Here is a 23,961-nt window from a genome sequence, read left to right on the forward strand (position 1 = left end):
AACAAAATACCAAAAGTCTCGACACTTAAACATTTTAGGGTTCACAGGAAATGTAATTTTATGATAATGATGTCTTCTGCCCCCTGTGTCTCAGCCTGGAGAGGAGAGCGCTTCTGTCACTCGGGAGTCTGTGTTTGAGTTTGAGGACCTCCAGCTGCTTCCTCTGAGAGACGTAGCTTTGATGGGAGGCGGCAACTCGACACATCAGTTCAGCTTCACTGTGGGACCTGTGTGTTTCAGCTAAAGGTGCTAAAATATCAATGCAGTCCTAGAACACCAAGGGCTAGGACACTAACCCGTTCACTAATGGACACCTTGAGGACAACCGGAACATCTCTTCCCTTTCCTGAAGATCTCGCTCCCTTTCCTCTTGTTTTTGGGGATTCGAACTCTCAATTTGAGTGACTCCGTATTCTAGAATTTGAGAGGACACAAGCGTCCTCAGGCTTTCTTTCCACGGAGAAGTCAAGTTTGTTTACAGAGACGTTTATCTTGCATTGAATAATTTAAAAATGTATGTATTTTTTATCCTTTATATACAATTGTTTATTTTCTCTGTTTGATTTGTGTTATGTATTGTTGGGCCTCTGTCATAGCCGGCCCATTGTGTATATAAAAGCCGTAACAATGTGTTCTGCATGGGAACACAGCGACTGTGGTCCCATTGGCCAGTGACCAGGCCAGGGAAACCCTACGTTGGTGCTGTGAGTGAACTCAGATGGGTGACTTTTCTCAAGGTGCTAATAACTTTTTATTTGAAAGATTATTTCTTTAATCCCTAAAACAATCACGTGATCTTATGCAGACTTGCTTAGGATGCACCAACTTTCCTCATTTTGTAAAATGCACAAGATAGTTTTAACAGGTTCATGTTATTGTATGGTTTCACTTTTTACGTCTCAGGTATGATACATTAATGATACAGTACACACATGGGAACTACAGCTGCTGTTGCTATAGTGAGTTTCTTTAGGTTTGTAGTTTGGCATTAAAAGAAGACTAAAAAAAGGTTAAAGGAACAATCTGTGAAAAGACCAAAACCAGCATTGGGTTGGTTCTGCCATTAACAAGAACACATCATGCTATTCTTGAACTGTGTGTGAACTCCTGCACAATTTGTCTTCAAGAAAAAAGGCAACAAATGTTTCTAATCAGCATTTTTACCATATTAAGCAATAACAAAGATGAGAGATTAGTGACACAATATTTCACTATGAGATGTTGTGTGAAACAGATTGTACATTCAGATTGATTTTCAAGCAACCATGTTCCCCAGTTTAAGGTCTATGAAATACAAATGTAGCTGTTGCCTTATTCATATTTTGTAGACTGTCACACAACGGGTTTAGATTATTGTTTTAACAAGAGAAATGTTACATTCAAGAGTACTTTGGAGATTGCTTATCTCTGGTATTCTCATGTAAACCAAAGACCAACGTTTAGCAGCCAGTCCTGACACATCCACCCATTTCCACTCCAAACAATACTGTAATGTATTTCAATGTACTGTAAAGATCGTGCATACGTTTGCCAAGCGCAGTAGCCGTGTCCTGCAGAGCTACTTTGTGCCTATCACCACCACTTAGCATTGAGTAATTTCTGTTGACCTGCATTTGTGCCTCAATCCATCTGGAAAGTGCTTGGATCCAGAGAAAATAAGCAAGCTTTGTATCTTCTCTGCAGCATCAGGATTCTGTGTGTGTGTCCTATAGTGTCAGCAGTGAGTGATGAGGGTGTGCACGGCTTGCAGGCTGAAGAGGATTCATTTGCGTGAGATCTCAGGGAGTTTGTGGTCTAACGTCTCAACCAAAACAGCAGCTCTGCAGAAACAAAACATGCTTATACCAAATCATCAGCTGTAGATATTTAGAGGGTTAGCAAATTCTTCACAAGGCTGATGAGTGCAAGTGCTTATAGTAAGAAATGTACGCTTTGTATGCAATTCTGGCCTGGTGTATTCTTTTTATATTTTGATTTGTCTTATCATTTCATATGATTGCCTTAGCTGGCTGAGACTGATCATTGTAACCTTGTTTTGTACAAATTATCATTTTTAGATATTCAAAATGACATGCTGGACATTTGTCTTGCGATCCCCTCATCAGCTCATTCAAAGAATTGTGTCAGCTGAATAAAAAAAAAACATAACCTATTGTTGACTCAAGTGTATTTTATCAAAATTATTTGGTCATAAATCAAATTATTCCACAAATGAAATGCTGTCGAATCTAAATGGAGTTGTTGTACTTTTTAATGCAGTTTATTTAGCAGGTTGCATTATTGACACAATTACATTAGGACTTGTCAATCTTTTAAGTAGTTCTGAAAAATATATATACTGTACTGGATAAATCGTAATTATTTGTTTAACCTTTTATTTTAAATATATTTGTAAGATTCTCCTTTATTTCTTCATGCAACTGTCATCATAAACAATGTCCTATTTACTTGTACTGCTCAGTATTAACTTATGAAAGCTTTATAATTTCCCCGCAGAAATGGCGATTACTTTCCTGGGTTGTTTTTTAATTTGATAACTTGATTGACTAATTTCACCCACAAGAGGTCATGAGTGCACGAGTCTGACATGATTTTATGATTTGTCAAAGTCAATCTTTCATTGCTGACAGCTTTTATGGTATAATGAGCCATTTAACAGGCCTATCAAACCTCATTTGGATGAACTGTGAATATGTAATAAGGGAGTAATTAATAGACAGAAGTAAACACATAATGATCAGCCTTCCCAAATATTTGTGTCACTGCATCCTGGTAAAATACAAATATAATGTATAATGTCTGTCTTTGACATTAGCGCTGCTAGCCACCTGTGCCCTGTACTAGGAAGCCAGTTCAACATATCCTGGATATGTTTGAGTAGCAAACTAACTAACAAACTAACAAACGAGATCTCGCTAAACGGTCCTACGACGCTGGTTATCAACTCGGTAAATCAAGCCAGGGTTTCTCTCACCAGCTGAGAGCGCGTTCACGTGAAAGGGGCGGGGTTAGCTACATTTGACCAATCACAAACAGGGACAAGTGTACTGACAGCGCAGCGTCATACTTCATTAATGAAAAGTAAACTAATATTAGACAAATATGAGCTTTAAACATCCATGACTTAAACATATAATCCAGGATACAAGCCACAGAGTTGCACCTGCAAAGTGAATATAGAACAACTGGTTAAAAAATAACTAGGCCTACCGAGTGTTTGAAAGTGTATAGTTTTATGATATCACTGCCCCGTCTAAGACACGAGTCTGACTTAATTACATTTGACTCGAGTGTTTCGTCAACATAATGTGTTGCTTAAAATAATACTTCTGCATACAGTATGTGACACTGTAAGTGTTACACGGCCAGATACGGCTGGAGAAGCTGACTCAGATAAGGACATATATGATATATTATGATATTATATGATCGATGATCTGATTGATTATGTAATGATGATTTTTTAATGTAATGTCAGTAAGTCCCAAAATCGGTCTTACTGCATCAATGGAGCAAAACTGTAAAAGATAAATGAAATTAGGTCTATACACATTTTTTTTAAGGAATTCAAGAACGGCTGTAATGAAACACAAATGACCTGAAATAGTATGAAACGGTTGCGTTTATAATATATCAGCGGTGAACACTGTTTGGCTTGTTAAGGGTTAACTTTCAAAGCGTCACATTACGTGGCACGTCACGTGACGCGCAGCACCATCGCTCGAGCGCTTCACTTTTCTGTCAGTGGTTGTTCCCTTGCTAACTTTAGCCATGTTTCCCTCAGTTTCTCTCGTTTGACATTTCATGTAGCTGCCTGTCGTCGTGTGTGACAGTCGGACGGAGTGCTGTGTTGCATGTTTAATATTCCTTCTGCCGAACAGCGTCACTTTTCATTCAGGAACAAGCCGAAGAAGAAAGCTAGCCTCTCGGAGGTAGCTAACAGCTGCTTAGCTTTCAGGTGTCACTGTGAGGCTACCAACCTGACTCAAAGGTGAGGGGGAGGCAGCTTATGTTGCAATATTTATATTGTGTATCGATGTGTTTAAACAGCACGTCAGTGATGTGTCGAAAGTTGTAACCGAGGTGTCAAATGAACAAAATATGGAAATACAATTAGCTGTTATTGACAGCAACGGGCTGCCATGTAGCTATTTATTTGTTTTGGTATAACATACTTTGCATTTTTGAGTGCATTCTCACAGTTATGATAGTTGAAACGTCACTGTGTGCTTTACGTGAACTTGCTATCTGCAAGAAAAGCCCATGGTATTTAATTGTCAAAATAATATTCCATTACGCTTTCCTTTGAAGCTCTTTCCTATTTTAGTCTGTGATAAAGCGGTACCAATCGATATAAGCGTTAAGTGTTTTTCTAAGTACTCCCTTTCCCAAAACCTTACTAAAGATCCTCAGCTGCCATGGCACTGAAGTTTATGGTAATCACAATGTTATGTTCAACATTGTGATGTGAGCGATATAATCTAAAGAAACAATGGAGAATTTGCTATGCATAACTGAAATCAATCAACAGCAGTATGTATGCATGTGTGTTACATTAGAACAAGCCAAATGCACATTCAACAGTCAACCTGAGTGGAAGAAAGTTAAGTTGGTCAATTCAGCTAAGCTATTTGTCTTAGCTAAACAACTCAAATCAAGCAGAAACAATCCTTAACCTCTTCTCTGGAATGTTTTAACTATTCATGCAGGTGCACGTTTACATTGTGGCTGCTGAAAATGAACTTGACAATTTAAAAAAGGACTAGCAAACACCACACCATACTACACGAGTCATGAATACAAATTTTGAAAATATCGTTTAAAATATCATCAGGATCCTGGATTGATCATAAATTCAGTCATTTGATTTCAGCACAATTATCAGATTTACTTTACTTTCAGATTTTAATATGTTTTTGACTTTTCTGCATGCAGCTTCTATGAGCTACGTCTGTCTGCCACGACCAGAGGATGTATCCGCCTTCCAGAAAGGACTTCATCTCTCTGACCCTCAGTGATGCTCACAGTCACTCGTACAACAACGGAAAACACCGGAGACAGTCCTGCTGGAGGGTGAGTGGGCCTGAAGTGAAGTGTGCAAATCAGGGCTCGAGACGGAGTTTAACCATCAGTCTGGAACATAATGATCTGATGCGTAACTTGTGTTAAACTAAATGTAAACTTGGCTTCTGTCACAAGGTGTTTACATTTGAACAAGGCTGTAATCTGCTTCTGTTGGTCTTAGTATTGGAAATCATATTTTAATAGGATGCATATAACTATAAAGAGATGCATTAGAATCAGAGCACTTTGTTATCCCGAGGGAAATAAGGTATTCTGACAATTGCTCCATTTTAGAATATAATAATGGATTAATAACAAATTACAAATATGTATATAAAGTTTATATGAGAGAGGTTCCAGGTTGAATTGAAGCGAATATTTGTAATGTTCAGAGGTTGTTGTGTTTAATATTCATGACAATATTTGTCATTGTTCAAATGATATTAAACATTAGCATAAAGCATATTTGTCCACTCATATGTTGATAACAGTATTAAAAACTTGAAAAATATTCCTCTAAGGTACATTTAGAACAGATCAAAAAATTGCGATTAATCGCGATTAACTATGGACAATCATGCGATTAATCGCGATTAAATATTTTAATCGACTGACAGCCCTAATATATACATAAGAAGTTAAGTAAGAATGTGCAAAACAAGGGTATGGTCAATGCATCATTATAATCATAATGTGAGCGGTATACATACTATGGTGAGCGGTATATATACTATGGTATAAGAACACGGCACCATATGCATTCAAATACTTGAGTGGGCTCATCAAATAAAGTCTTTGCATGTTAGCTGTTTTTAAACATCTTAGTGTGTTCAATCAATCAATCAATCAATCCAATGCACCCCTTTGTAGGTCCGTACACATCCCTGCCAGACAACATGATGATGGTTTGATGGCAGTCGTAGAAAATATGAATAACATGAGAGTACATACATGAATACATGTGTGGAAAAACATAACAAAAGCATATGCTTCCAATCCATAGAGATTCTCTGAATGGTTTGATGTGTCTGGAAAGGATGTGAGTCATGCTCTGACATTACACAGATCTCAACTAAACGCCCACAGGAGTGTTAGATAACGTTCTCCTCCAACATCAGCTAATAAGTGAAAGGTGATCCTCCCTGCATTAGAGTTTAGGCATTTGCAGAATGAATCCACCAGTTATGAAGAGAAAAAAAGCTCAAGAGTTGTTAATAACTATTTGCAATTACTTTGAATGAGTTGGATATTGCGCTGGTCCATATTTATTGTTAGAAAAGAACCCGATGGGATTATGTGTTTTTACAATTCTAGAGAATGAAATACCTGAGAAGGCTCTCCATATTAACGTAGCACGTAATGCCATGTTAAAGTAGTCCTGCTCGATGCCCAGGCCGATGAAGGAGGGGTAACGGGGTTCTTACGGTCATTACAAACCTGGGAAAGTCATGGAAATTGAAAATGCTAATTCCAGGCCCTGGAAAAGTCATGGAAATGTGACTAAAGTTGCATCAAATATATATATATAAATATTTAGCGTGTAGAAGCTAGTAAGCCTATTTCATTTGTTTTAGATCGGCACAACATGTTTCATATGCAGACCTCCTGTTCCATGTTAAAAAAAAACATTTTCAGTGGTTCCGCTGAGAAAGAGTCGTTTCTTTGGTCATGGAAAACTAGGTAAAGGTCATGGAGAAGTCATTGGTGAGAAAGTGTATGAGCCCTGGGGTAAATGTTGTTGGAATTTGAATAAATATCACCAGGAGAGTTTTCTTGACTAATAGAATGAATTCTGGGGGTTGGAGCTTAGACTTTCCGACTTTCATTTTTAAGGACCACCCTAGGTGAGGCTAAACTTCAAGGTTGATGAGGGAGGGCTAAATGTTGTTGGAATTTGAATAAAAGTCACCAGGAGAGTTTTCTTCACTATCATAACAAATTCCGGCGGTTGGAGCTTAAAATAAATTAATTTGAAAATGTGCATGGCACGAAGGACCACCCTAATCGCTGTCTTTGTGAAATGTCATCAATCAATTCCTATCTTTTAGTCTTTTCTTTGCATGCTTCCTTTGTTGTGGAGCAGCCTGGATGTCTCTTTCTCTTCAGATCAAATCCCTCCTTAGCACAAGTCTCTGATCTCTCCAGTGAGATAATAAAAACCCTGCTAATCCCACCTTCTCTCTGCCGTCTCCCGCACATTTCCATGTATCTTGTTTTTGTATTCCTTCCACATGTCTTACACGTCTCACTTCTCTTAATGTCCTCTCTCTATAAGCCTCCCTCCTTTCTTTTGTTGGTTTGACCCCTCAGGTTTGACAGGTGTATTGTGTTGCACATATTATTCCTCTCTTGTACGTTGTTTGCATTCTCGAGGGGTTTCTGCCCTCTTAACAAGTTTCTGCTTTTGTTCTTTTACAAACTGCTCTGACAACCCTACTGGTAATGAGAAGACGTGAGATGTTTACTGATTGCTTACTTGCTGATTATGTCTGTGACACAGTTTAGTCACTTCAATGGACTTAGATGAAAAGGCTTTAACTGCAATGATTAGAAGTGTATTTATTCACTGTCATTGCTTGTTATTTGTAAGCTATAACTGTTAAGGGAGACGTACACCAGCCATGTGAGGTACTGTCCTTTACGTCACCTGACACCTGCATCACACACCTAACGCACCACACACACTAATGGTATCAGAGGACAGTAGCCTGGAGGGGCCATTCTGGGGAGGCAATGAAATGTAGGAATCGATCCATTACATTCTTTCATATCCTATACAGCAATCTTGAATATCCGCCTTTATCGTCTTTTCTACTTTCTCAAACAACTAGGCTCTTAATAATATATTTGACTGGATGCAGTCAGTCATGCGTTAACTGTGAATCCATTCCATTGAACTCCTTTGTTTGCTTCAGTAACACGGTGTAACACTTGCACTCTTATGGCCAGCACTCCAGCACATTGTTTGTGATGGGCTAAGGGGCGGGGCATCTCTAAGAGGTTGACCAATCACAAAAGAGCTGGCCAGATAACCAATCAGAGCAGACTGGGCTCTGGTTTCAGACAGAGGGTGAAAAGAGGTGCTGCAGCACAGGCAGTATGAGAACCATAAAGAGCTTTCTGAACATTAAAGCACGGAGACATTAGAGACACTACATACTGATATGAACCCGAGAATAAGCATTCGAGTTCCCCTTGAAGAGATAAGTAAAGGTGGGGTAGGTAAGTTTGAGAAACCGGCTCAAGATACACTTGTTGTGATATTCCATAGAATGTTCTTAACATCCCGATAGCAGTGAATATCTGAAGTGCTTTGACAAAAAATCCATTAATAAAAATGTCATCAGTCGAAGCCGTGGCGCTGTAAAAAGCACGACCAATCACCTGAGCCGGCCCGGCTAAAGTAACTGGATGGCCTACCTGCCTGTCAGCCTTCCACCCATCACACATCACTAACTAAACGACTGCATTAGTGGGAAGTTATAATGTGTTGATGCTGATACAAAGGACCTTGGTGTAACCTGAAGCCCAGCGAAACAGGTTATCAGGCTTCCACAGAATAAATGAAAGAGGATTATAATATATATGTAAATATATAACTGTGGTATTAAAAAATATTATTTCCATTTGGCAGATATCCAGATCATAGGCAGACATACTTTTGTAATCAGCTAAACTGCACGGTCAGCTCCGGTCAGCTCTCGTAAAGGGAATTCATGTAGTCCTCTGAAACGAAAGGGGAGAGCTTTACTCTCATCGACTCACGTGTAACGTTGTGATCTCAGCAGTATATCAACAGACAGATCGTCTATAAAAGCAGCTTTATAGCAGAGACGTGGAGCGGCTCAGCGGTCCCTTGTACCTGCGCAGCGTCACATTTGATCACGGTTTATGGTTCCTCAGAAAACCATTCTCTGCAATTCATGTTCCGTAGAGTGGCTCGTTGGCTCTGTGTCCTCGGCAGAACAAACGGTCTTCTCCACCTGCTTTAACGCTATTCACATCTTCAACATGTTCAGAGATAAGCAAGTGAGGAGGAAGCGGTCATTGATTGTATTCTACGGACCAAATCAAAAGTCCTAGTTCGGGTTCCAAATATGATCATTACCTCTAATTTAAATGGAATCATGTCGTAGCTGCAATATCAGTCGGGATCATCACAATTGCAACTGCAGTCAACATAAAACCTACTGTTGGGTCCGTGTACGTTTTGTCAGTTTGATTTTTCGTTTAAACCAAAAAACGAAAATACCAGCGTTTTTCGTTTTTGATTTAAAACTTAAAAAAAGCTGGGTTTTTTTGGTTCAAACGAAAAATCAAACTAACAAAACGTACACGGACCTTTTTTTGATTTGGTTTTCGTGTTATCCGTTTTTTAATTCAGACAACACAAACGGGAAAACGGCTTTGGTGTTCCGTTTTTTCGTTTGAAATCAAAAACGAAAAAAGGCTGGTATTTTCGTTTTTTGGCTTTTGGTTTAAACGAAAAATCAAACTGACCAAACGTACACGGACCCTGTTCCCATAAGCAGTTGGCATTTGGGGGAAAATACGGATGAAGAGTCGTGTTGATGCAGAATACCAATCATGTTTCCCAGATATGTGTTTTTTAAATCACCATTGGTCTTGACTGACCGCGTTGATGCTGTTGTGATGAGTGAGCTGTAGCGAAGAGTGAGCGTCCCCTGAGATGAAGTCTGTTGTGTGTTCAGCTCGCAGACGCTGGCTCAATAGTTTCATGGTATTGCTCAGGTGTTAATTAGGCGCAGGTAACCCAGCGTACCTGCCTGTTAGCTCCCCCCTGAGAGACTCTGTCCCTCCCTCCACTCTGCTGGGTTGAGCTCGATACCTACATTTTATTTGCGATCCGTCACTTGGCTTCATGCATCACAGGAAGGAGAGACATGTTGAGTTCCTACAGGGTAAACCTGACCAGAAGAGGCCATCATGCTTTTCTTTTCCAGGAATTAGATACAGATTTTTAAGCTATTGAAGAGGGGGAGGATGCTATAATCTTCTCACAGACGCTTGCAGTTTGAATTCAGAGCTGTTTGACACGTGTCAGTGTTGATATCTTTGTTTTTGTTCTGCCTACAGAAATGGAAGCAGCTGTCTCGGCTGCAGCGGAGCCTCATCCTGTTGCTGCTGGCTCTGATACTCATATTTGGACTGCTCTCCTATCCAAGCATCCCACCGGAGTGGAAGAGTAAACTATGCCTGCCTGCCTACACAACACTACACACACACACACACACACACACACACACACACACACACACACACACACACACACACACACACACACACACACACACACACACACACACACAGAGGAGGACAATGTCATGGTAGTGCTGCATGACTGGTTCCAGCTCAAGAGTTGGATTGTCTGTGTACTGCGATTAGTGCTGATGATAACAACTAAACCAAAATCTCTTTATTCTCAGTTTATTTTATTTTTTGCAATCTTTTAAATGCAGTGAACATGAACATGACGAGGCTTGGTTGAAAGAAACAAGATCATATTTGAGATCGACTCAAATGGATCAACAAAATAACAAACGGGATGAGTTTGACCGTATTCTTTCCCTTGTTCTTTTCGTGCCTTCAGCTTTTTCTGACCGGGACGAGTGGCTGGCGCTGAACGACAGAGAGGTGAAGGATGACCTTCCAGATGTGCGGTCTGTATTGGATCTACCTGCAGCTAAAGTCCCGCCTCCTGCAGCAGGGCCACATGTGGGGCCAGCTGTGGGTCCAGATCCCGCCGTGGTGGAGCCCAAAGGACCAAACATACCTATTTTTCCTAAACCTCCCATTAAGGTAAGAGTTTATTTTTGTATTTGTCTTTTTATTTGACATCAATAAGGAACATCAGTGAACATGCTAATGTCTAAAGCATGCTTACAAAACGAATTGAAACCGCTGTACTTCATACTTGATGTATTTTCTTTAATTTAGTATTTACTATTACCAATAATACCTTGCTTTCTGTTGACCATATACTTGCTTATTTGTCCTCAAAATAAGTCCTTCCCAAACAAAAGAGGTCCACCGGGCATGCGTAAAGATGGAAACATTTCAGACACAGTCGTTGAGAAAAAGCAAGTGCAGGAGGTGGTTGAAGAAGAAGAAGAAGAAGAGGAAGAAGGAGGAGAGGAGGACAAAGAGGACAAAGAGAAGAAGATTGTCAGGTTTGTTGTTCGTCCCCAACTGTACAGAAGGTTTGCAACTGTTCAGACATGATGTTGCTCCTCATATTTCCTGATTGCAGTACATGAGAGAAGCAGTTAAAGGAGACAGGCTTAGTTAAAGGTGGGGGAGGTAAGTTTGAGAAACCGGCTCGAGATACACTTTTTGTTATATTCCATGGAATGCTCTTAACATCCCGATAGCAATGAATATCTGAAGTGCTTTGACAACAAATCCATAAAAATATGTCATCTGTGGAAGCCGTAGCGCTGTAAAAAGCACGACCAATCATCTGAGCCGGCCCGGCTAAAGTAACTGGATGGCCGACCTGCCTGTCAGCAGACCCGGCGTCATGGGCGGGCCCCATGGGGCCGGGCCCGCCCATCCAGGATTTGGGCCTGCTGTTTTAATCAGGGCTGAATACAACATTTTAATTGTTTTATTATTATGTTCAGTGGCGGCGCCAGGGTATACTTGGGTAGGCTACAGCCATACCAATAAATGGCTTAGCCCCACCATGAAAAATGATTGTAAGCTAAATAAAGTCCGCTAACTCGCGCGGAGTAAATTGCACAGACAGCAGTTAGTAAGATTGATTTCAGCAGTCACTTGTCTGGAAATACCGAAGACTAGAAACGGTTTGAAAACTTTTGTCACGTAGTGATCATCTTCTCAATAGAACATCTTTGATAATGTCTTCTGGCCAATCAGAATCAAGATAACGACGTGGTGTTGTTGCAGGAAGTCCCGACGGAGAATATTGTTGCTGTAGTTACAGTACATCTCTATATACATCGATACAACATTACGTGTTGATAAAAATCAACACGTAATGAAATAAGACCCCACGGTTTGATGATTGATAGGTGTGTGGGCTGTCTTTCATGTTGACACACAGAACAATGGGGGCTATCCACCCTTATCCACAAAGTAAAGTAATTCACATCCTCTTCCCTCTTCTCTCTGTGAGGAGCAGCAGGTTCAGCTTTCAGAACAAAGTAACAAAAAACTGAAATGGCATTCATTTTTTTTTTAAATATGTTGTGTAGTAATAGATTTATTTATTTTTCTTCTCAAGAGAGGACCAGAATGTGTATTTTATGTTAGTATTTCAAAAAATCTCCTGGGGGAGAATCCCCCCAGACCCCCCTGCAGGCGTTGGGTTTTCAGCATGTCAACTCTTTCACAATTCAGTTTTCCCGGGAAATGTAAGTTTCGGGGTGGGCCCGCCCTGGTACATCAAATGCCCGCCCAGACACGTATGTCTGCCGCCGGGTCTGCCTGTCAGCCTTCCATCTGTGCACAAACTTATCTCGTTCGTGTATTTTCAAATTCCAGCGCACTCGAGCTGGCTTCTCCAAAATTACCGACCCCACCTTTAAGTGTTTTTTCTTTCGTCTTACAGCTGGAGAGGAGCAGTGATTCAAGCAGACCAGGCCACAGAGCCCCCGCCCTCGGCAAATGGGAAAGTAGCTGAAGCACCCCCAGCCCCAGCCGACTCTGCAGACCCTCTCCCATTGGATGGTCAGTGCACATTTTGGAAATTCTAACTAAGTCTATCAGTGCAGCCTTTAGTTGTTTGGGTGCCAGACAGCTAATCATCAGTCTGCTCAAACACTACAAAGAGAGTCTGCTCAAACACTACAAATAGTCTGCTCAAACACTACAAAGAGAGTCTGCTCAAACACTACAAAGAGAGTCTGCTCAAACACTACAAATAGTACATTAATTAGAATCCTGATTAAATAACATGAACCCTTTTTAATATTGTGATACTGTATGTCTCAAATAATCCCGATTCCTTTCCACACACTTGGATAAGTCACGTAACCACATCTCTTTAAATGCAACAAAAGACACAATACTTTCAGCTCAGTTCAATCAAACAACGTTGCTGTCTTTGAGTGACATCAGCTAAGGTATATTAGATTTACTTCCCTTTCAGAATACTCCGTTTATATTCATATGTCCAGGACAGGTTTATATTGCTTTCTGTTCTGACTCTAGTCAATAACCTGTCAGAAAATAACAAAACATATTCCAATATTCTCTGACAGACAGTCGAGAGATTTTCACCAGACAAGGACATTTTACAGAAGAGAAATCAAACCTTTCTTGCACTTTAGGTCCGCGAGACCCTTTCCCCTCAAGCAGACTCTTCGACCTCTTGTCCTGCTCTACTATTATATGCTGTTTAAAGCCCAGCACCTTTTAAAAGTGTAATGCTTTCTATCGTGATGCTTTGCTCAGCATCAATGCACACAACATTCCTTCCAGTGAAAGTAATCAGATAATGAGAATGGCTCTGTTGAGAGAGATACTTTAAAAATGACACTTTAATTTCTTATTCATTCTTATTTGGACCTTTTGTTTGTAGTGTCAGGCAGAACTGAGGCCAGACTGGAGGCAGTACGTGATGCCTTCAGGCACGCTTGGAAAGGCTACAAGGACTACGCCTGGGGTCACGATGAGCTCAAGCCCATCTCCAGGACTTTTGGGGAGTGGTTCGGACTGGGTTTGACAATCATCGATTCTTTGGACACCATGTGGATTCTGGGCCTCAGAGAAGGTACTGTGCGTCAGTTCTTCCCTCTGCCTCAGGGCTGGCTGTCGTTCCAAATGTTTCAATACAATTCAAAGTAGGATGCTGATCTGGAGATATGACAGAGCAGTGCTTCTCAAACCTCTTTCAGTAATGTACCCCCTTTGAAACACTTTCTCAGCCAAGTACCCCCTGACCGACCCCGAACATTTTTGATCGAAAAAGCCTATATAAATAATTACAATATAGTAATGTTCCCTCAGTGCGTGATTTATTAACTCTTTCGTGCATGCATTACAACAAACTAAGGATATTTTCATCTTCATGCATAAAAAAAATAGCATAACATAACATTTTTATAACAGATTTTTGATATGTTTAACAAAATGATATATTGTGAAAAACTATAAAATACAATACACACATTGATGGATTGCCATATATATATATATGAGGACCCCCTTGGTGGTTCTAGGAATATTTTATATAAAATTGTGTTTTCTATTTAACTTATTGTACTAAGATAATTTTTTAATCATGCATGGTATTTTTTTAATTAACTTTTTTTTTTTTTTTTTTTTAAATCTCACGTACCCCCTGCAGTACCCCAACGTACCCCCAGGGGTCCGCGTACCCCCATTTGAGAATCACTGATATAGAGCATTCTCTTTTTTTTGTAGCTTTGCATTTGGTCCTGTAAAAAGGACTTTACACATCAAAGTATTTCTTTTAGATGTTAGCGAGTACTACTTAAATTAAACGTTAAAGTGTTGACTCTTCACAGGGAGATGTGTGAACTCTTTTGAAGTGATGCTGAAGACAAGTTTTAAAGTAAAACAATATGGGGGTGTGTCGTTGAAAAGGAACTGATCTTACCAGATCTCAAAAGCCTGCTCATAATGTTTGCTTGAGGCTAGCTGCTCACAGTCACATTAACAGACACGTTGCATTGTGGGTAAACTAGGCACCATCGTTTTTAATCTTCTTTTTTCGTTACTATCCCAAATGAGTCTGGCAATGTTAAAGGATTCAAACGTTGATGTTTCCTTTTAAGTATCTGACAAATCCTAGCTTGGAGGCTTTTGCTGGTGTCGTTAGAAAACCTCACTCCATCTCACTTTTGGCGCATGTTTTAGGAGAACATCTTTGATCCACCGTGTTAACTTGATGACCAATGTAATAGTTGTTTTCCTCTCTGTGATTCCCTCTCTGACTCACTCCACATAGAGTTTGCAGAAGCGAGGGACTGGGTAGAGAAAGAGCTCTCCTTCGACAAGAACGTGGACGTGAATCTTTTTGAGACGACCATCCGGGTCCTCGGGGGCCTGCTGAGCACCTACAATCTGACAGGAGACCAGCTCTTCCTCGACAAAGCTGTGAGTCCATCCACAGCTGTGTTATAAGACATTTGTTTCAAACTCATGAACATGCTGCCCACGTAGCGTCGTTGAAACTGCTTTGTAGGTTCACTACGCCACCTCCCGCTCAATTCAGTTGCAATTTAAGAAGACGTCAGATTTACTGATGTGTTAATGTTGTGTAAAGCTGTAGCATTTTCAAAATAAAGGTGGTCAACTCATACAACATAGCCAATGTCATTTCTAATCTATTTGTTTCTTCTCTCCATTTTAAAGAAAGACATCGGGGCGAGATTGATGCCTGCCTTCAAAACTCCTTCAAAGATCCCGTTCTCAGACGTGAACATCGGGAAGGGGACAGCCCACCCCCCCCGATGGACGTCGGACAGCACGCTGGCCGAGGTCACCAGCATTCAGCTGGAGTTCAGAGAGCTGAGCCGCCTCACACAGGACCCCCAGTACCAGGTCAGAACACCAAGTTGTTTGTGTCCATAACTTTGATTTGGCTCACAGTTTTTTGAGATTGAGTGAAACAAAGATTGGGGCAGTTTATAAAGATATTTGACAGAGGGTTTCAGTTCAGATATTAAGTATAGCTTGCAAACATTTGAGTTCATGAGTTATTTCAGAAACCAGAGCTACTGTAACCCCCGAAGATGTTAGTCTCAATCTGATATTCATTTGTGTATTTTCTGGCATGACCATAGCCAGCCATCACTTCTGATGAGCCTCATCACATTCAGCCCTATCGAATTGGGACATTACTTAAAATGTCCCAATGAAAAATGGCTTGAAAGTGTCATCTGTAGACGCATTGGCTCACACTCCAGCAGCTGGTCACATGAGGACCGTTTCCTCATCATGTCTTTCACCCTTGCAGGAGGTTGTGAATGAGGTGATGAAGCTGGTCCACAAGCTGCCAGGCAAACACGACGGCCTGGTTCCCATGTTCATCAACACCAACAGCGGCCAGTTCACCCACAAAGGGGTCTTCACTCTGGGGGCCAGGGCAGACAGCTACTATGAATACCTGCTCAAACAGTGGATCCAGGGAGGCAAGACGGAAGACGAGTAAATGCATCTTTGTCACATTTCTGAGAACATGTTGTGTGATTGTGAGAAAGCACTGCATGTTATGATGGAATAACAAAGATCACATAACCTGACATTCAGAGTACTGTAAGTAGTCAGAATGTACTGTATGTTGCAGGGTTTACCACACATACACTTTACTTGGGCGGGCCGGCCGGGTATATTAACGGCCGCCAAAGTATATTTCGCGACCCATTTAGGTTTGTTTTTGTATCCGTCCGCGAGCACGACGCCATCTGCTGGCGCGCTCCCCGCCTCCTGTACGCATCGCGTGAAGGGTCTGCTAACAAGCGACCGACAGAAAGGTTCATGTTAATGTCCAAGGTTATGTCGATGAAAATCTTAGTCACAGGCTTCTCCAACAATGCAACACAATAATACAGATAAGCAGACAATATCAAAACAATATTAAAATATACTATATTAAAAGTAATACAAAAAGAAAAATAATACTGTTGCACGTCACAAAGCCACGCCCCCGCCACCCCGCCCCCCAGCCACAAGTCTATTTCAGATCTGTGGGAAACACTGATGTTGTGCAGACTGATGGGTTTGAGCAGACCTTTGAGTCTTTTTTATGTAGAGTTTTTTCTCTCTCCTGCATTGTTGTATATGTTCAAACATATATTCTTCTTTTTAAGATACTAACTTAAGTATATTTTGAAGACTCCCAAACTAAATGACTACTGACTGACTACCATGTCTCATATAATAATGAACATCTCTCACATTCCCTGTTGTTGTCTTTCCCAGCCTGCTGGAGGACTACCTTCAGGCCGTGGAGGGAGTGAAGAAACACCTCGTGAGACAGACGGGGTCCGGCAGACTGACTTTTGTTGGAGAGTTGTCCCATACCCGCTTCAACCCTAAAATGGTAAAGATACTCTCAGTCAGTTTGCGACACACACAAGCCCTTCAACGGACAGTAAGGACTTTGAAGACACTTTTCCACAAACCTACAGTTCGGACCAGCAGGAGTACAAGCAAGGAAGCTAAGCAACGTACTGCTGTAACACATGGGAGAAGCTGCTCTTCCAATGCCTTCATCGCTGAGTTCGTTGGTGTTTCTGGGGTGGTTTTTTTGGCTTTTCTTTTATTAGATAGACGGGTTATATTCAGGCTTGTGGGAAACGGTATTTTGATCTCTCTGTACACACACACTGACAGATTGACATAAAGTTGACTTTGACTTTGAGGTTAAAAGACATGAAAATGAGAGAGAGAAAATGACCAGGTGAGCTACAGTAACCCTAACCCTTCTGGATGTACCACGAGCAGCTCAAGGATTGTCATCGGGTAATTTTCACACTGCCGAAAGTCAATGAACTCGCATCAGACATTCACCGCCTTGTTCAATCAGCCTTTGTGCTGTAGTCTAATCTTTATCTGTTCAAACCCATGTGCAGGCAGTCTTTCTCTCCACATAAATCAATGCTATCCCTCAATATCATGGCCCTTCCTGATGGACCCCTTTATCTTGTCACTGCAGGACCACCTCGTGTGCTTCCTGCCAGGCACCTTGGCACTGGGGGCCCACAACGGGCTCCCGGGGGACCACATGGACCTGGCTGTGCAGCTGATGGAGACGTGTCATCAGATGTACAAACAGATGGAGACGGGGCTGAGTCCAGAGATCGCTCACTTCAACCTGCAGGCCTCCGATGGCCAGGATATCTTCGTCAAGGTGAAGCACAGGGACATCAAAACAGTTCTACATTCAAATGAACATGCTTTTAGAGCTTTGCCTTTTTGTAAGTGTCTCTACATTGATGCTCTGCCTACACTACAGTAGCTGAGAGGAGTCAGAGGGAATATGAAGGTGTCCTGGGAGCTGGGATTATAACCTTTCAAAATGTCTTCCGTGCTCATTTTCTTGTTCATTACTGCTCCAGTTTTATCAAAGCATTTATTGTACTTTTCTCCTCGGCTGCCTTCATTAACCTCACATATAAGTAGGACACATTTTTAGAAACTCTCGGATTCAAAACTTAGTAAATGAATATCATATTATGTAGACTTTATTATTTTAAACACCAAACACATTCTTCTGCCCCATGAAAGCATATCTTTGTGTTTGGTTTTCAGTGCACAGATGAGTTACATTTAGACCTTTTTATTCAGGTCACGGTAAGGTAACACAAAATAAGAGAGAAATAAGAATACTCAATCCTCAGTAAAAGCACAGGAAGTACAATCATCATCCATCAAAAGAAGATAGATGTCTCTCCAGAGACTCCGGTCTGATTGGCTGCTGTGTTTTTATATGTGTTCAGTTTTATTTACTTGAAACATCAGTTGACAAATCTGCAGTGTTTCTACTCAAATCTAGGATAAGGAATCTCTTTCTAGTTTCTGTTTTGGAGTCGGTAAAATCACATCGAGCCCCCGGATGTTTTATTTAATAGTTCTATTTTGTATTTTTTGTGCTGGCTAATCTAATGTCTTCTATGTTTACCCTCCAGAAAGCATAGCAATATGCGTTACTGCAACAAAGATATATCCACTCCTTGTTCATTCCTAAGCCTTCTATAAAGATTTGAAATGAGAGTAAAAATCTGCACATTGTACTACAATATATAACAATGTATATTACAATAGAGACAGTGGTGTGTCTTACCAACACATTGTCCTCGTCCTCCAGCCTGCAGACAGACACAACCTGCTGAGACCAGAAACAGTGGAGAGTCTGTTCTACATGTACAGGTTCACCAAGGACACCAAGTACAGAGACTGGGGATGGGACATACTGGAAAGCTTCAACAACCACACTAAGGTACGAACCATCTGACCGCAGAGCAGTTATTGACTAGCTGACCAGCTAAAGCTCTGTGATGTGGACAACTCTTGTTTACTTTGTTTGCAGTGCAACAAATCGAAGGAAGTTCATGTTTTGTAATGTTTTTTTAACTGTATTTACACACTTTAATTCACAACAGGGGGTACAAATGGCACACTTAAAAAAGCATTTAGTTATTGCTGTTTTTAATTACATCATCTCTTTTGCTACAGCCTTTGACTGCGATATAATAGTTTGGATGCATTATGTCCCTAAACCATCACTTCCTGGTCTCCAGGTCCCCGGTGGCGGCTACACGTCCATCAACAACGTACGTGACATCGAGAACCCCGCGCCCCGAGACAAGATGGAGAGCTTCTTCCTGGGTGAGACCCTGAAGTACTTCTATCTGCTCTTCTCTGACGACATGGAGCTTCTCAATCTGGACAAGTATGTCTTTAACACGGAGGCCCACGCTTTCCCCATCTGGCCCTCCCCCCCCAAGTGATGTCATCGTGCCGGAGGAGTCTGTAGACATCAGGTACAAAGAGTCCTGTAGGAGTCACTGCTGATTGGTCAGGGCTGGACTGCAGTGCTGAGCAGACCTGCGTCCACCTGCACTAAAACATGTGTCCATGTGGAGGAGATACTGAGTTGTATTTTCCTTATTTCTTAACTTTTGCTAAGGAGCATTTCGGTGAGAGCTGGTCTCTAATGTAAAGCGGTTTGTTTTTGTATCTGCTCCGACCTCCTGGCTCCAACAGGTCATGGGCAAGAAGATAATGGGGATCTTTCCTACTGGGGTGACTGGGACAGTTCTGTATGTGTACACACTGTATGTGTGGGTTGTAAAACCACCGCCTCATCCCTGTCTTTGTGTTAGTCCTACCGTCGACATGGGGGCTGTGGAGGAATTCACAAATGACTGAAGGTGCAGTAACCAATAATGGAAATCTATGGAGTATGTTCGCTAAAATTAAATGGATTCCTCTCGGAAAGGAGTAGCAGATAATTTCTGAAGGTCTTTACTTTGGCAACACCGAGTGCACTTGCTTATTGCAAACATTCCATCAAATGAGTTTTACATTGTACTCTGTGAGACGTATGTCCCCTTTGTCGTGCCGTCCTGAGTGTCTACGAGCAGCTGCAGTGTCCGGGTCCAACATACGTTCTGAGGCCTGCGGGAGAGCAAAGGCAGCAGCACTGTGTTCCTAATGCCCACTTTCATTCATCAAGACGTTATGAAGCATTGCTAACTTGCTATAATTCAGTCCATGCAATAATAGTAAAACAGCACTTTTGTTGTGTGGGTACGAATGTTACTCAAACCTGTCTTTTTTTTGATGGTTTCCTGATTATTTTAGCTTTCAGTTGTTTCTGTTTTTCAGGCTTTCTATGTAATGCATTGCACTCATGAATTAGTTAAAGGCACACTTAGGTCTTTTTCCACCTGTTCCCTATTTTCATACGTTTTAGTCTCCAAGTGACCGATGCGGGAAAAACCTTTCTGAAATTGGTCTAGTATTGAGAGAGAGAGAGAGAGAGAGCGCTACCTCACACAAACAAGTGCTTTCAGTGGACCAATAGGATCACAGTGCAGCATCTCGCTTAATACTGGACCAATTCAAAACATCCTACTGCACAGTCACACTTGAACACTTAAACCTGTGTTTTGGTTCATTACTGATGTTTTATCGTGTGTGTCAGTGACAGAGAAGTCAATGTGTGTAAGGACCTAAAGGTGTGATGCTGAGGTATCCTGAATTGGAATTGTACACATAATGACATGTTGTTTTATTAATGAATGTGTGCATTGTTATTCAAGTGTTACATGTGTTCATCGGTAAATGCACTCTAGCTCTCCGGATATGGGCTGGCCTGGTTTTGAATACATTACTATTCACACGTATATGAAGGGGATACGTGAAAGCTTCCAGACACTCTTACATTTGTAGTTTTTTATGAAGTTATATGAGAGAAACCGACTTGCATAAACATGTCCTGTGTCGGGGACATTATGCCCTTCATGTTTCATCTTCACACAAATGACTTAAGAAATGAAGTGTTTCGGATTGTTTTCTTCACACTTCAAGGAGTTTGATTCACGCTGTGTAGCGTCCCCTGGCTTCCCGTCAAATGTGATGTAAGAGCAGCAGCGCTTGTTTTCTATACTGTGACGTTGGAAATCAATTTAAAGGACATATGCGGTGAACTGTAGGAGCTGCTTTGAAGATGGCTCAGGTTCTTTGTCTCTGAATCTTTTTCTGTGGTTTCAAATGGTGAAGAAGACGTCCATGGAGCTCCGTCCGCCCGACAGACAGCCATACCCGCAGCCATACCCGCAGCCATACCCGCAGCCATACCCGCAGCCATACCCGCAGCCATACCCGCAGCCATACCCGCAGCCATACCCGCAGCCATACCCGCAGCCATACCCGCAGCCATACCCGCAGCCATACCCACAGCCATACCCACAGCCATACCCACAGCATTGAATGTGCACTACATGTGCCACCGCTCTACTGAGCCCATTTCAATGCGTTTGTGCTGCAGTGGTGGGTCTTTCTCTTGCTGCTGTGTCAGTGCAGTGAATTTGTGAAGTGCCACGGGTGCTCCTGGTTCGTGTTTTTAATTTGAATGGGTGGTCGACTAAACATGTCTGTAAATACTTTCTGTTGTTTCTAACGTGTGAGCTGAATCCAACCTTTTTTATGTCATCATGTCAAAAATAATCCAAGTTGTTTTTTCTTTCTGCACTTTTTGTTTAACGAGGGTTAGTTATATGGCAATGTGTCAAAGTGTCAAAGCCATTTGAACATTTATGGAGCCCGTCTGATCTTTGAAGTATTTGTTTTTCTTCTTTGTTGCTCGCCAGAGAAAAGGGGAAATACTATTTTGGAAATGTGTATACTTTTAAAAATCTTACTTGATGTGAGAAGAACATCTGTACTACAAATATTAGAATAGTATACCATGGTTTAATAACAATACTAATAGATGTACTATTATTACATGCATTACTATGTATGTGTGAGATCAACTGCAGATGAACCACAGTGTGTGTTCGATGCTAATGAAGGAACGCAGAGTGAACGTGGGCTCACTGAATGTTTTTGGACACAACCACAGCTTTGTTTTTTTTGCTTGATCTGAACTTGTTATTTTAATGTTTTTATGAAAATGAAGAAAGATTCTTAAACCCGAGTTGTTATATATCCTGAATCCACGAGGCATCTGGAATCTGTGGAGTCAGAACACAGAAAGGATCAGATAAAAAAAGCTGCTTCACTATGAAATGAAAGGCAGTGACTGTCAGGGTTTCACTTTGTTAAATGCCCTGCTCTCTGAATATGATTGCCTCTCTTTTCATTAGCGCAGATCCGCCTTTACGACAGATGCTCATGATCACTGTTTTGTGTTACGAGGCTGATTGTAACGAAAAGATCAGAGAGCGGGAAATGGCTCACTTAGCTCCACAGAGATCTCCCACAGAAGCCATTTCATTCACTTTGCTTTCCATTTCATGTTCTGATTATTATTGCACGGATGGTTCTTTCACTTTAAGGAAATTGGGCTGCCTCGAACCTTTTTAATATATAAAAGTGGTACATTGATTCTTGAGGTTGTATTAGAATTTCAAAGGTTTTGTGAAACACAAGGATGTACTTTTGGTAAGAAGCTTTTAGTTGTTCCTATCTTAAATAAGCGTATTGGCTGAATCTGAATCCAAGCCATAGCACAATGACAGCTCTACTCTTCGACAGGATGTGGGTGAACGCATTGTGAATATGTTTTAGACACAGGGGCCAAAGACATGGATAATATAGTTGTTGCTGGTTCAATACCCTCATTGAGCCATGCTGAAGATAAAAGCCTTCTCTTCACGATGACAGATCCAGCTCGTTGGCCTGCAAGTTGAAAACTCATCTGCTTTGGAGACATGCCTGTATTCATTTTTCATTTGAGTGGTTATTTTATTTTCAGAGTGGATACAGTTTGGCAGTTTCTCACGATGATGCACTTTTCATAGTTCTTGTCTTTTATCTGTCCTGTATTAAAACCCCATGTTCACTGTACAGCTGTCGATGGAGCACTTTGTAACTCAACTTGTGGCTTATTGCAAAGTTCACCAAATGCAAACTGTCCTCCTGGTTACACCATTTTTGAATAAAGATTTTCAACGAAGGGTTTGGACTTAATTTTGATGTGAATAATATGTTTTGCTTTCAGTTTTGATAAACCTGAAGAACATTCAAACTATTTCCAGATCTCCATCCAATATTGCCGTTTCCTATTTTACAAATGGTTGCAGGGTGCATGTTTTCTGTCTCTCGCCTTGTAGGCATCCACGTTTCACGGTCCGAAGCGAGGTCCAAGGAGAAATGGTTTCACGAGTGTCCAAACCTCAACACATTCAAATTCCTTTGGGATGAACTCAAAGACAGTTAGCCGTATCTCCAACATCCGACTTGCACCTCACCGTCACTGCTCGTGTGTCTGAGTTGGGGCAAATTCCACAACATTGTGTTGGAAGCCTAAAACTTGTAGAGTGCCGGCTGTTAGCTGCAGAGCAATGCCTATAGTGTTTGAATGACATGTTCAACCATCATCAATCAATATCTTTGAATAATGTCCTAGAGAGTTTATACGTTTTAATGGCATCTCTTTGAACAATCAATTCATTTCCATACCGAAAATGTTTTGCCAGGACCTCTAACTTAAAGATCTGTACAGAAAAACACTTTGTTTCCATATAATGTTCAATGTGATCCCCTGATGCTTTTGTTAAGAACTTATGAGTGTGTTGTTTTCTACCTGACCAAAACAGGAGGAAGAAGAAGAGCACCTGCTGTCGTACTGCTGGAAGACCTCAGAGGCCATCTATAATAATAATAATTAATAATAATAATTCCTTACATTTATTATAGCGCTTTTCCAGT

General features: G+C 41.1%; 2 protein-coding genes across 2 annotated transcripts in view; both read left to right on the plus strand.

Annotated features, from left to right (window-relative positions):
- The window catches only part of LOC117456529 (collagen alpha-2(I) chain), a 108,801-nt gene extending 108,326 nt beyond the window's left edge, over positions 1 to 475 (plus strand). The window contains exon 68 of the mRNA XM_034096443.2: positions 95 to 475. Within this exon, the coding sequence (XP_033952334.1) occupies positions 95 to 244 (150 nt within the window). The 3' untranslated portion in view covers positions 245 to 475. The remainder of the gene's footprint in view (positions 1 to 94) is intronic.
- Positions 476 to 3,701: 3,226 nt separating this feature from the next.
- man1b1a (mannosidase, alpha, class 1B, member 1a) lies at positions 3,702 to 23,207 on the plus strand. Its single transcript, XM_034095714.1, has 14 exons — positions 3,702 to 3,991; positions 4,936 to 5,073; positions 10,162 to 10,270; positions 10,676 to 10,884; positions 11,092 to 11,255; positions 12,659 to 12,777; positions 13,631 to 13,822; positions 15,023 to 15,171; positions 15,430 to 15,618; positions 16,034 to 16,224; positions 16,999 to 17,119; positions 17,735 to 17,929; positions 18,887 to 19,018; positions 19,320 to 23,207. Exons 2-14 carry the CDS (start codon positions 4,972 to 4,974, stop codon positions 19,527 to 19,529), a joined length of 2,082 nt encoding a protein of 693 aa, XP_033951605.1. The 5' UTR covers positions 3,702 to 3,991; positions 4,936 to 4,971; the 3' UTR covers positions 19,530 to 23,207.
- The last annotated feature ends 754 nt before the right edge of the window (positions 23,208 to 23,961 follow it).

The sequence above is a fragment of the Pseudochaenichthys georgianus genome, chromosome 12 (genome assembly GCF_902827115.2).
Source record: "Pseudochaenichthys georgianus chromosome 12, fPseGeo1.2, whole genome shotgun sequence".
Taxonomy (NCBI): domain Eukaryota; kingdom Metazoa; phylum Chordata; class Actinopteri; order Perciformes; family Channichthyidae; genus Pseudochaenichthys; species Pseudochaenichthys georgianus.